At 35.0% G+C, this 14,103-nt stretch overlaps 1 protein-coding gene across 1 annotated transcript in view; it reads left to right on the forward strand.

Annotated features, from left to right (window-relative positions):
• LOC142435539 (cullin-4B-like) overlaps positions 1-14,103 on the forward strand; it is a 194,953-nt gene that overhangs the window by 126,837 nt on the left and 54,013 nt on the right. Inside the window, exons 14-15 of the mRNA XM_075539764.1 lie at positions 9,504-9,589; positions 10,108-10,215. Coding sequence (XP_075395879.1) covers positions 9,504-9,589; positions 10,108-10,215 — 194 coding nt within the window. The remainder of the gene's footprint in view (positions 1-9,503; positions 9,590-10,107; positions 10,216-14,103) is intronic.

The raw sequence follows: 14,103 nt of genomic DNA on the forward strand, positions 1-14,103 counted from the left end.
ATACACTCTTCTACTCTGTCTCTTTATTGATGCACTTAATCCATTGGCATTCAATGTCACAATTGATATGTTCAGATTTATTGCTGTCATTTTGCTCTCTGTGTTTGTGGTTGTGTGTGTGTTTAGTGTCTTTGTTACTAATTCTCTGTGTTGTTTTGAATGCTGTTTTCACTGTATTACTTTCTGAGGTATATTTTTCTGTGGAGGAATGCATATTCTAAGGTTTGTGAATTCACATGGAAAAGGACACCAGAGAGGAAGTTGGGAGAGGACTAGAATAAACTAATAAATGTATTATGGTATTTTAATTGTGGATTTCCAATCTTATAGTATTATGATCTGAGAATACTGGTTGTTGGATCTCGATGTTTTTGAATTAGTTACGGCTACCTGTGTGGCCTAGCAAGTGGTCTATTTTAGATAACGTACGATATGCACTAGGGAAGTTCTCTCTATTCAGAATGTTGAACTGGTTAATTGTGTTGTTCAACTCTTCTGCTTTATTTTATTTTTAAATTGAGTTTCTTTCTTGATGATATCTTTCTTTGAGAATGATGAATTGAAATGTTCTAATATTATTGTCAATTTGTTGATTTTTTTCTTCAACTCTGTGGTATAGTCTGAGGTTTTTTCTTTGGGGGCATATATGTTAATTATGGTTATATTCATCCATATAACCTGGTGTGTTGTGCCTTTACTCATTACGTTGAGTCCATTATTTCCTTTAATTATGATATTTACCTTGAAGCCAATTTACTGGAGAGTTATATTGCTACACTTGCCTTTAATTTGTTATGTTTGCCTTTGGGTTCATGATGTGTTTTTGTAGGAAGCATGTGGATGGGACTTGTTTTCTAATTGAGTCTGTTTTTATCTGACTTTTTACTGGTACATTGAGTCCATTTATATTCAGTATTATTATTGGTAAATTCACGTCTGTTCCTGTGATTTTGCTGTATTCCTGTGTGTGTTTGTATAGGCCTAGGGGATGATTGATGTGTTTGTCCCCCCTTTAATCTCATGTTATTGGGTACTGTTTTAATTTTAATGGTTACTGGATGGTGTTGTTTGATTTGATGCTTTCAGATTCGTTTGCTGCTGTTGATCCTTGTCCAGAGTGATCTGCTTACTATTTTTTTAATGTTGTTCCTCTCTTTATAAATTCCTTAAGTTTTTCCTTGTTTAGAAATATCTTTATTGCTCCTTTTTATTTAAGTGATTATTTTCCTGGATATAGGATCTTTGTTGACAGTTTTGGTTTGGTTTGGTTTTTCCTTCCAAGTTTGATATATAATATTCTATTGTTTTCTTACCTGCAGAGTCTGCTGAGAAGTCTTTTAGCTTATCTTTATGTGTTTTTCTTTGTAGGTGACTGCTCTTTTTCCCTAGCTTCCATCAGGTTCTCGCCTTTTCCTTGAACTTAAAAGAATTTGAATAAAATTTATCTTGGTGTTTTTCTTCTGGGGTCTATCTGATTTGGGGTTCTTTAAGTTTCCTTGATAAGTACCTTCTCCTCTTTTTGTGATAATGCGGAAATTCATCCAAGAACTCTCATAAAAATTTTGGGAGATTTTTGTTTGTTTGTTTGTTTTTATTTTTTTGGGGATTACCGATGAAACATAGTTTCTCTTGATAGTGTTCCATCTTTCTCAGGTGTTCTGTAGAGTTTTTTTCTTTTTTAATGGATTATTTTGTCTGTGTGTTCACTGATTCAGTTTTCCTCTTTTCTATTCTATTTTCCAGGTCTTTCTCATACTGTCTTATTGTTTATCTTCTTGATTTCATTAGGTTGTGAGCTTTTTGGTTTTTCAAATTTGACTGTTCTTTTTCTTGGTTCATCCCCATATCATTTGAAATGGCTAAAAATAATATAAAAATCATTCTTTTGAACTCTATTTTTGGTAGTGCCAGCATCTCATTTTCAGAGTAACCCATGGTATTCTAGAGGTTTTCCTAGTAAATACATATAATAATTTTTAATTTCATAATAAGTATTTATTACTATAAATGTAAACATATTTAGAAGAAGTTAACTTGAAGTAAGAGGAGACAGAAAATGGAAAGTTTAAGGTTCTAAAATGATGACCAGAGAACAAAGAGTACAAATGGGGCATGGGGATTGGAGGATAAAAGTAGGGGGCAACTTGGGTTGAATATGGTTAAGAAAAAAATAGACTTCTGAATTGTGTGAGATAACCTCCCAAACATTTGGGATGTGGTTAAGGATTCTGTTCCTAAAGGGTTATGCATGCGAGTGGGTCTGTGCCCCCTGATGTCTGAGTTTGCCTGTGTTTACAGCAGCCACAGGGGTGTGTAGTCCTTAAGAAGGATGAAATGGGAACCAAAAAGGAGTATAGATTGATTTACAATTAAATAAATGTGGAAGTAAAAATAGAAGCTGAGGAACTACAGGTGTGCTTGTGGATTTGGAGAGGTGTGCTTGTGAAAAATTTTGGATCTGGGTAAGGATTTCTGCTGGGGTAGGTCCTAGGGTTAGGGCCTTACAAAGTTAGGAAGTAGGAGCCAAAAGGGAGATAGATTTATTTACAGTAAAATACAGTAGGAGCAAAAGCTGAGGCGCAGAAAACATAAGTAAGTGATTTGGGTGGAACTTCCTTTCTTTGGCAAGGAGGTGGGCAAAAGGAAAGCTGTGGCTAGGAAACTGAGAATTTAAGAAAAAGGCAAAAATTGATTCTTGAACTGTCAGGATGCCCACAGGTCGTCCTCCAGGCAAAGATCCTGGGCCCAGCAAAGTGAGGATTTTGAGGTGATTGTTTTGGATAGCATTTAGGCGGGATCTGTCTCAGGTACAGGGAGATAGATGCCTTTGATGATGGTAGGTATCACAGAGTTTCAGCCTATGCTGCTGATGTCCCATTTCAACAAGAAAAAGGAGGAAAAAATAAAGTTGGTGCACTTCACTTTCATGTTCAGCATTAAATTTAGGAAGCATATATTCACTTCTGTTTGGGACCTCCCTGTAATTTGCAGAGGGACTTCTTTTGTGGTTACAACATTCCAGCCATTTCTCTTTCTCTTCACCTTCCCCCACTCCCAGTTTTTATTTCTGCTTTATGTAATTTGAGTCTTCTTTTATGCTTTCTTTAGGAATTGAAAGTTTTTTATTTTTAAAATAATTCAATTTATATTATTTTTATTGCATATACACAGCAGAATATATGCTCATTGAATGCTTTCTACGTGTAGATTACCATGACAGTGATTTGCTGTAAGAGGAGGCGGGTGTTACCGTTCTTTTGTGTATTTTTGTACTTGTAAATCTATCACACCTTTTTTGTCAAATCATTTACTGATAGCATTTGCATTAAACAACTGTTAACCCTTTAATCCATGCACTTTCTCTATCACTGTAATACAAAATGCAGTGCTCTATTGCAATAACTCACCCATTTCCCCCCTCCCTGATAACCGCCAATAACTACACTTTATTTCTATTCAAGTTGGTTGTCTTAAAGGCCCACACACATGTTGGTTTCTTTGTCTTTTTCTCTTTATCTCTTCTTGAATTATTGCTACTCAGATCTTTCATATTTTTTTCTCATGGATTTTATTCTAATTTTCTGTTTATTATAGATACTGATATATGAATTAATTAATATTAATCAATCAGTTTTATTTTAATTGGCTTTCTGCTTAGAGATTTTGTCTGCAAAAGACAATAGTGAATTCACCAGCTATTGTAATGTAACAATTTCTTTTTCAGATATGTCTATTTTTGTTTCATACAATACCAGCCCTTATTTCAATATATGTATATTTCTAATGACATACTGAATATTTCATACAATATTATCTCTTAATTAGATATATATTTTCTAATGACATATTACTGAGTACTTCTGTGTAAATGTAAATTATTCATATTCCTACTTTATGTAAGACAATAATTATTCAACATGCAGATTTAAATTAAATCTATTTTAATCACCTGCTTATATTTACAGCTTGGTCATCTTCACAACAGCACCTACAAAATTGCAATTGTATATTGGACTCAAATTGTATTTCTACAAGGTAGTGCTAATTTTGACTTGCTACCCCTGCTTGGTCTTTGGATCACCAGCATTACCAAGGACTTTGTTATTGCAAACGTAAACTCCCAGGAGTTAGCCATTTTCATAAACTTGTTTATTTTCTGGATGCTTTCGATGGGCTTTAGTTGTCTGGTAATATCTTTCAGAGTTGCCATATTTCAAACTGGATTCCATTATGGCTGCAGATCCCATGCCAAGGCCCCGACAATTCCTGTCTGAGAGAACATGGTGATGGTGACGGCTTTGCTGAAGATCTTTCAGACAGGCCTTACCAAATGGCAACTCTTTTGGGGACTACAGAGTCTGATCATTCTCCCGAGGAGCAGTTGGTGGTTTCAGACCATGATCTCGCAGTTAGCAACCCAACACATAACCATGATGGCACTCTGAACTACAGGTGGTTTGTTCCACATTGAGCTGTGGACCTCATTTTATTTAATAATAAAGTGTTTCCCCACTCTCTCTTCCCCTAGATGTATTCAATTTGTGTATAATCCCTCTAGAGATGCTCACTTGCAGAGTGACTGTTTAGGATGCTGAAAATTGGGATGAAATCATCAAGGGTCTTAAAGAAACATTTTATCATATGATCTCCAGGACTCTCTTTACTAACCATTGTTTCCTCTTTGCACGTTTGAAAATTTTCAGAAATTCACAAAATTCTTCACTTTCCTCATTACTAGTTTTAGTGGTTCATGCATAAACTTGAAAAATAGTTGCATGGACTGAATTTTCTTGTATGTGGATAAGTCACTATCCTCTTAAAGTGGTTCAGAATATATCTTGAAATGACATTTTTGAGGTGGATGTGCTTCTTCGGTATGGACTTAGCTGACACCTCATTTAGATGGATTCTTGTTTTAAGACAAGCTTTTAAGACCCCAGAAATAATAATTGCTAGTCAGCCACTGTATGATTTCTTCATCACACTGTTCTCTAACACTCATATATTGCCAGTGATCCCTTCATATTTATAAGTATTGAGCAGGGCCACATCATCAGAACTGAGTGCTTTTATGCTGTGTGAGCTCAGTATCCGTTCATATTCCTCAAATTTACACATAATACATTTCCAGCATACTGGCAGCATTGTTAGCAGTTTGAGAGAAGGATAAGTAACTTCCATGGGGCCTCAGGTAGTTCTGATAATAGTATTGTTTAAATAAAATGGTATTATAGTTATGATTTAAAATACAGTTGTTATAATGAGACTAACTATGGGAACATTTCTTAGACTAAAATATTTGGTATGTTTACTTAGAAATGTCAAAGAATTTAAGCCACTGATCTTGTTTAAGAAAACAGTGAGGGCTATATTATAGTGCACAAAGTTCATTAATACTCATTCACTGTAGCAAAACTTGTCTGCAGAACTGAGACAAGATTTAAAAGGCTAAGAAAATATTACAGTGGCCAATAATGGTCATCTTAATTTGCCCCTTATTAACCTCAAAGCAAAAAATGACTTTTCTCATTATGGTATAAATAGCTTGAAGTTCAAAGGAATATAGTAGTTCTTTAATATGCAACAGGTGTGGCAGATGTGTTTAAGGTAAAGTCAGATTCAGTTACGGGACTTCTGATTCAAATCCCTCTCATGTGGCCTGTCTTATGCTGCTATACATCTCAAAATGCAAAATCAATATGTCTTTTAGTAAGAGCCCTGTACCACTAAAGGCTGAAATGCATTCAATTAAAATTGCTTGATGAGACAGATAATAAAGGGAGGATTCTCCTCTTGGGGTCCATAGGAGCAGTTTCAAATTTTTTCTCCAGGGTAATCCTGCCTTTTCTCCGTGCTGTACTCACCAGCACAGCATTTCATTGTCCTTAGTTGCTGTACATTCAGGATTAAGTTTCAAAAACTCTTCTGACATCTATTTAGTCATTCCTTTCTTGTCTTCTTAGGGATGCTTTGCTTTCCTTAGGTGTAGTATCTTTGATGTCATCACAGAACTTGTTTTCATTTGTTAGTATTTATTGCATCAAATATTTTCTTGAGAGGGTTTCTAAATTCAAGTGAGATATGCTTAAAAGTGTGCTTGGGATTTGGTTAAATTTCTTCAGGTAGACTTGAAACTGCAGAGGAGACATTGATGATCTGTTCTATGGTTGGCTGTTTGTCTTGTAACTGATTACTTTGAGCTTATCATCTCTTTCCACAGATTTAATGTTTTATTTTTGTTCTTTCTATGTGATGGCTCCTACAGCAATAATTTGCATTTAATATTATTGAAAAAGACATTTGCAGTGACCAGGTTTTTTGTCTTTACCATGAAATAAAGTCTCCGTTTTTGAGTGTTTTGCAAACATGTGCTCATCTTCTGGAAGTATGCCAGGCAATGGTCAACTGCAAATCAGAAAGTTTTTTGTGGTCAGTTTTTTAAAAAGCAGGTAGCCAGTCTGTTCTTCCTTACTTGGTGCTGGTTAAGAAAAATTAATGTGATTTCATCAGACATATACATCTTTTAGAGACCAGAGGGCCTGCTTTTGTTATTAAGCAATGGCAAAACGTAACACAAAACATAACGATTTCAACCAGTTGGGTGTGTACTATTTAGTTGTCAATCAGACTTACTCTATTATTCAGCTAATATGTTACCAAAATCCACCCCGCAAAAAACTAACAATGGAAAAAAGCCCTAGTCCATCTTAGCCATTAAGTCCCTTTACTATGTCCCTCTGTCTTCTGGGCCTCCTAATAAATGTGTGAATCAGAGATAATATATTTAACTTCCTTGTCATTAAATGAAATTAACAAGACTTTTATGGTTTTCAGAGTACTATTTGTAAAAACAAGAATGAAAACATTCGCACTACACTTGTGAGAAACAAAATATATTGTTTCCCTTTTCAAATAGGAAACAAATAGTTGTGTAAATGTTTTCCAATTGTCCTTTCTGTTATAAGTACAGGAATATTACTAATAGGTGCCTGATGAAAATTTTAGTCATGTCTGTATATATGACTCTTGTGTTTGTGATAAGAAAATAAATACATGTGTACGTATATAAAGTATGTCTGTTCATTAATAAAGGGCCTCTCATTGTGCTGTTGATTAAGTTTGATTGCTAATTGCAAGGTAGGTGATTCAAATTTCCTAGGGACTCTGAGGAAGGCATTTGCAAGTATCTGCTCCTATAAAGATTTATAGCCATAAAACCATATGTAGATATACTGTACTTTGGGATTTATGTTAGATGGCACTGGCTTTGTGGTTGTTGTTTTTTGTAATTGATGGAACAGGAATCCTACATGTTTCCTTTAAAATTTTCTTAACAAAAATTCAAAAATTTTTGTAGAGATAGATCTATGATGTGCCTTTACCCTTTCGATAAAGAGTTTTTGTGAGCATAATAGTGAAGGATATTACTCTGTAGTAGGAACTTCATAAAAACTTTCATCTGATGTATTTCCAGCTCTCCCTATTTGGGTATGTGGAATTATACTGTATTTGTCATTTAGACTTTAAGTTCTTTGGCTTAGTATAATGCTTTCAGTGTTCAGTTGTGTTGTAATGAACTTTATGCTCACAGCTGAAAATATTGTATGCATTTTTTAATTCATTTATCTGATAATTGGCTGTTTTGGTTTGTTTCCCCCATTGGTATTATGATAGTTTTATACTGCCATCAACATGGATGAGTTTTTCTATTTGCATTCTCACCAGAAGTAGTATTTTCTTCTTTTCGTGTAGTAGTTTCTAATAAGTATGAAGTAGTGTTTCTTTACTTTTTATTTCGTTTTCCAGGCCAGCAAATCTGGCCTTTGTTATGTTTCTTCCCCAACTTTTTTTCTTACTCGACTGTCATCATTTTTTAGAGTAGTAAGAAGCACTCTCTTGTAATTACCATTTAGTACTTTTTGTTTCAGGGTGGTGAAGACAGGTTTTCATGTTCCATTGGTCCTTTAGGTTGTTTCTTCATTAATTTTCTTAATGCTTATTGAGCCAGAAAGGAACAGATCAATAGTTGCATTTGAGATGGTCACTTTAAAGCATTTTAGACCCCATTTACTACACAGAAAAGTAGGATACAGAACTTTGCCTTTGTGAACTGAGTTATACAGATTGACACTGCTGTCCCTGAGAATGCTATCCTCAGCCCCCAGGCCCAATTACAGATAGCCTCCTAGTGCTTGGCTATGACTGAGAAGTTAGCATAGCTTTCCTCCCGTCTATGCTCAGCCATATTTATCAATTTGCAACCACAGTAAATACATGTTTATGACTATTCCGTCTTATATATCTTTATTTTAATGGGCGCTCTTTTTCTGTTGAGCTTGGGTTGACTTATAATAAATACTATGATTATTTATTATTCATGACAATAAAATAAGAAACTGAAGTGATTTTTTTTCAGTTGATCTCATGTGCTGTAACTCTAAAGAATTGATATAATTAGTTAAGTAGTTCTCAATACTTTGGCATTTTCTATATATTAGATCATACTGTTGGTAATTTTGCATTCACTTTTCTGGTCAACCTTATTACTCTGGGCAAATGGATAATGATTTGCATTATTATGTTTAATAGCATTGGTGAGAGAGAGATCCAGATCCTTTTTCTTATCTGTAGAGGAAAGCTTTTGATGTTTCTGTAGAGTTTGCTATTTATGATGTTATAAAATTTCATTCCTAGAATTAATGTATTTTTCCTCATTAAAATATATCTCTTTGATTAGTCATTGAGATAATCAGCCTTTGGATACATTCTGCTAACATTTTGTCGAGCACTTTGTATCTATGTTCCTTTGTGTGTGTGTTTGTATGTGTGTCTGCAGTGTGTGTGTGTGTGTGTGTGTGTATGCGTGCATGCGCGCGCACCTGTCCAGCTTTGATATTACCATACTTTTTATATAAATAATTTAGGAATTAGGAAATGTGATATATCCCCGAAAGTATTTGAATAGAATTGATGTTCACATCTCTTTAAAAACTTGGTAGAACTCTCCCCCACTATACTTACAAGTTGCAACTTTTAGTTAGAAATATTTTTATTATGATTTAATACTCTTACTTTTATGGATTTGCTGATACTTTAACTTTTACTTGAGTCCATATATATAGCTTTATGTTTCAGGAATATACCCATTCCATGTAGACTATCTAATTTGTTCGAGTAGTTTTTCATAATACTTTATGAAGGATTTTGCTTTTGTAGATCTGTTGTACTGTAATATAATCATGCATAAGCTGAGTTTTTCAACACACTTTCATATAGTTTATTTTTGTGGTGATATTAAGTACCTCGGCTGTTTTTTGGGTCGGCTTATACTGAAGTGTATACAGCAAGTTTTCCTGATTTAAGAATTAATTTACATGGAACATTGAAATATCTCCAAGAAATTTCCAAAACATAAATTTTATTTCAGACAGACTATTAGATTTACCTCTCATCCTATTTGCATTGATGGTCACATATTACTGCTTATTTAAAATATTTTCCAGAGTGTGGAATTGCTTTCACAAATAAACTTCAAGGAATGTTTAAAGACATGGAACTTTCCAAGGATATCATGATTCAGTTTAAACAGGTAAACCTGAACTAAATACAAAGAACATTTATTGTTTTTAAATTGAAATAGACTTATGTATGTGATACTACATTTCTAGAAGAAATAAAAAATGAATCAGACTATTGTTTTGTGGACTTTTAAGATAAAACCTAATTGGAAACTCTGGGAAAATAATTACAGTACTAGGCATATGAATATAAACTATAAAATAGTTTTACACATACACACACGCTCAATGTGGCATAATAGCCCCATAATTTGCTTTGAGAGCTTTCTTGATACAAGATTGGATTTTAAAAATTGTTATAGGAAATAGACTTAGAATTCAGTTACTTGAACCTGCTCATACTTGTTGTAATTTGTTAATTTTATTCAGAATAAAAATGTATATTTTACTTTGTAAGGAAAGATGTATATGCAGTAATTTTCTATTCAGTATTGAAATTTAAAACATTTTAAATCTATAAAGTTGTCACTGTTAGACATTTTAACCATGTTTATTGTTTCATTTTTAATGTATGCTTGCCCTTTTGTAGTATATGCAAACCCAGAATGTACAAGGAAACATCGAGTTAACTGTAAACATTCTGACTACCAGCTTTTGGCCAACCTACATCCCTAAGGAGATTCAATTGCCCTTAGAGGTAAGAAAGTCATTGTTTAAGAATATGGCTCAGAGAAAGCAGACTAGTTTTAATAAAATCTTTTAACATTTACCATATATTTGGTTTCTATGAGAGGAGCGTTTCGGGTATAGGGATTATACATTTGGCTGATAATCTTAAGATCATCCGTTTGAAACCACTCAACCACCCTGTTATAGAAAGGTGAGACTTTCTACTGCTGTAAAGTCTATGTTCTCTGGAACTAAACAAGGACAATTTATTTTGTCTTCTAGAGTTCCTATGATTGAAAATGAGTGAAGTTTTGGTTGTTTTGTTTTGTTTTAGAGTTTTGGCTACTAAATACGAGGGGATACCCACCCAAACAAAAAAAATGAAACGGATTTTTTCAAAGTTATGTATTAAAAATTTTTACAAAACAACGTTAGCACCTTCAAAGTATTTTCCATTACACTTAATTCATTTGTTAAATCTGCAATTCCATTCTTAGAAACATTTTTCTTTTAAAAAATAATCAATTAATGGGGCTCTTACAACTCGTACCACAATCCATATGTACATCCATTGTGTCAAGCACATTCGTACATTTGTTGCCCTCATCATTCTCAAAACATTTGCTTTCTACTTGAGCCCTTGGTATCAGCTTCTCATTTCCCCCTCCTCCCCTTTCCCCCTCTTTCATGAACCCTTGATAATTTATAAATTATTATTATTTTGTTATATCTTACACTGTCTGACATTTCCTTTCACCCAGTTTTCATTCCCAAGGAGGAGGTTATACGTGTGTCTGTGTAATTGGTTTCTTCTTTCTACCCCACCTTCCTCCACCCTCCAGGGAAAAAGAAATCTTATGACAGTCGATCATTCAATTGTTTTAAGCACACATGTACATATGTTTCCATCAACAATTCAAAAACAATTTCTTTCTACCTAAGCCTTTGTATCAGCTTTTTCCCCCCCTCTCCCTCTCCTACCCTTTGTGGATTCTTGATCAGTTATATACTACTTTTACTATTTTGTGTCTTAAGATGTCCATTCTTTCCCTCTACCACATTACTGTTATTTATCCCCCTGAGGGTGGGGTATATGTCCAACTTTGTTATGTTTTCTCCCTTTCTCTTTCTACACCTACCCCTATGCCCCCACCTACTCTCATGATATTGTTCCAACTACTGTTCCAGAGGGTTTTACCTGTCCTGAATTCCATGTGTTGAGAGCTCTTATCTGTGCTGATGTGTATACTCTGGTCTAGCAGGATTTGTGTAGAGCTGAGTCATGCTAGTCGGTGGGAAAGGAACCATTCAGGACCTAGAGGAATGATGTGTGTTTCTTTGGTGTTAAACTACACCCTAGTTGAATTATTCCTTCCTTGTAATCTTTCTGTGGGGGAGTGCTCCAAAGCCCTCTCTTTCACAGCAATATAATAGTTTTTTGGGGGAAGTTTTTGATACTTGATACCTGTTTCTGTCAACATCTTGTGATCACACAGCTGTTGTGCTTCTTAAATGTGGGCTTATTTGCTTCCCTGATGGATGGCTGCTTGTTTAACTTCAAGCCTTTAAGACCCCACATGCTATATCTTTTGATAGCCTGGCACCTTCCACTTTCTTTACATTTGCTTGTGCACCCATTTTGTCTTCAGCTATCATGTCAGGAAGTTGGGTATCAAAAAGTGCCTTATGTTTAGGAAGACCTTAAGGAGAGGCCCAAAGTTGATCTGCTATCTGAACACCTAACATATACATATATGTACATTGGCCTCTATCCCTTTCATTAAAAATTAATATGTTTACATATATACATGTCTATACCTATACCTCTGTAAAGACCTTTTGCTTTCTACTTCTTTCCTTTATTTCACTTTACATTTCTCTGCCCCACTATTGTGATGACCTTCCACGAGGCTCTCATTAATTCCTCTTGGATGTATTGCACTTAACCAAATCCTACCACGCCTCTTCATCATAATTTTTAAATCTCTTGTTGTTCCTTTATCCCTGAGCTTCTTGGTTTCCCGTTCCCATTCCCACCCCCTTCTTTCTCATCACTCCTGGAACTGCTGGTCCTGTTGTTTTCTTCTTGGGATTGTTTGTTGTGCCTATCTTATATATACAAAACCATAAATAGTTCCCGCCTGGTCTGCTGACCCTGATTTGGAAACGGTTTTCAAACTCATCTGTTTGGATTGCTGACAGCACCTTCCTCATTTTTTCCTTCACCACATCAGTATCCTCAAATTGCTTCCCTTTCATATTCCTCTGAATTCTCTGAAACAAAAAGAAGTCACATGGAGTGAGGTCAAGTGACTCAGGTAGATGGTGCAAGAGAGGCATGCTGCGTTTTTGCCAAAAACTGGTCCATTGAGATGGCTGCGTGAGCAGGCATGTTGTCGTGGTGGCAAAACCATTCCCCCACTTGCCAGTTCAGGCCTTTTTGTTACACACTGTTAAGCAGTCTTTCAGACCTTTAATTAGAAAGCTTGATCAACAGTCTGACCTGGTGGAATGAATTCCAAATGAGTCAACATTTTCATCTGTTCTGGGAGTTGATAGACAAGAAAACTACTCATACACTTAAGTTTTCCATAGTGCTGCTCTTGTTAGCTATGTTCAGCATCACAGCAGTTTCTGTGGCATTTTTCCCAAACAAAACAAAATTTCACAGCCACACACTTCTCTTAAATCAGGCATCACAAAAAGGTGAAACTGCTTTTAAGAAAAAAATTACTGTGACCAGTCAAACCTTCCCAGGCTAGGACACTTAGTGTACTAAGTCAGATTGAGTTGCTTGATGCTTGCCTAGTAGGAAAAATGCATGCTACAGAGGCTCCATCCACGCAATGGAATTTTTTTCTGTTTTTTTGGGTACTTTCTCGTATATACCCTCAGTGTTTGCAGGTTCAAAATGTTTTGTTCTAAAAATAGGGATAGCAACATCATATGGTTTAGGATTTGAAGAGTCTATTTGACTACATAGTAATGCCTATATATGTACCCTGGTAATTTGTCATTGAGTTTTTGGCCATCATTTTTCTTGTTAGGTGCTATCAGTTTGGCTAAGGTCCCTATGCAGAACAGGGAAAAAACAAAAACATAGCAGTCTTGAGCAATTCTCAAAAAATGTTCCTATGTCTGTGCTCATTAATGAAGCTACTGTGCCAATACATCTCAATAGTGGTCATTCTCTTTCATTTTTACTATGTTTGAATGAGCGAATGTCCTACTCCAAGGATTGATCGATCTCTCATGACATGTCCAAAGTATGTAAGAATATCTCTTCCCATTCTTGCCTCCAAGGAGCTCAATGACTATACTTCCAAGACAGATCAGTTTGCCATTTTAGCAGTCCATGTTACTCTGAATATTCTTCTCCAGCACCACAGCTCAAATACATCAATTCTTCTTGGATCTTTTTTATTCAGTGTTCAACTCTCATGTGCATAAAATGCAACTAAAATACTGTGCCTTACTGAACACAGCAGACCTTTGCATGAGCATTGATTGTAAATCTAATGAGGACAAAAATCCTTGAAAACTTCAATCTTTTCTCCATTTATCATAATGTTATCTTTTGATCCAAAAGTGAACACTTTCATCAGAAAATGCTTCAAGTCCTTCTTACTTGCAGCAAACAAAGTTGAGTCATCTGCAGATCACGGTTGTCAAGCCTTGCTCCAAACCTGATGGCATATTCTTCTTCATTTTTTTATTTGCTTGTTATACACATTATATAAGTGTGATGAGAGGATACAATACTGATCCGAGCAGTTTTATTGATTTAAAAAAGTCATTTTATTGGAGACTCATACAACTCTTCTCACAATTCATATGTACATCAACTGTATAAAGCACATTTGTACATTTATTACCCTCATAATTCTCAAAACATTTGCTCTCCAAGTAAATCCTT

Source organism: Tenrec ecaudatus, chromosome Y (genome assembly GCF_050624435.1).
Source record: "Tenrec ecaudatus isolate mTenEca1 chromosome Y, mTenEca1.hap1, whole genome shotgun sequence".
NCBI lineage: Eukaryota > Metazoa > Chordata > Mammalia > Afrosoricida > Tenrecidae > Tenrec > Tenrec ecaudatus.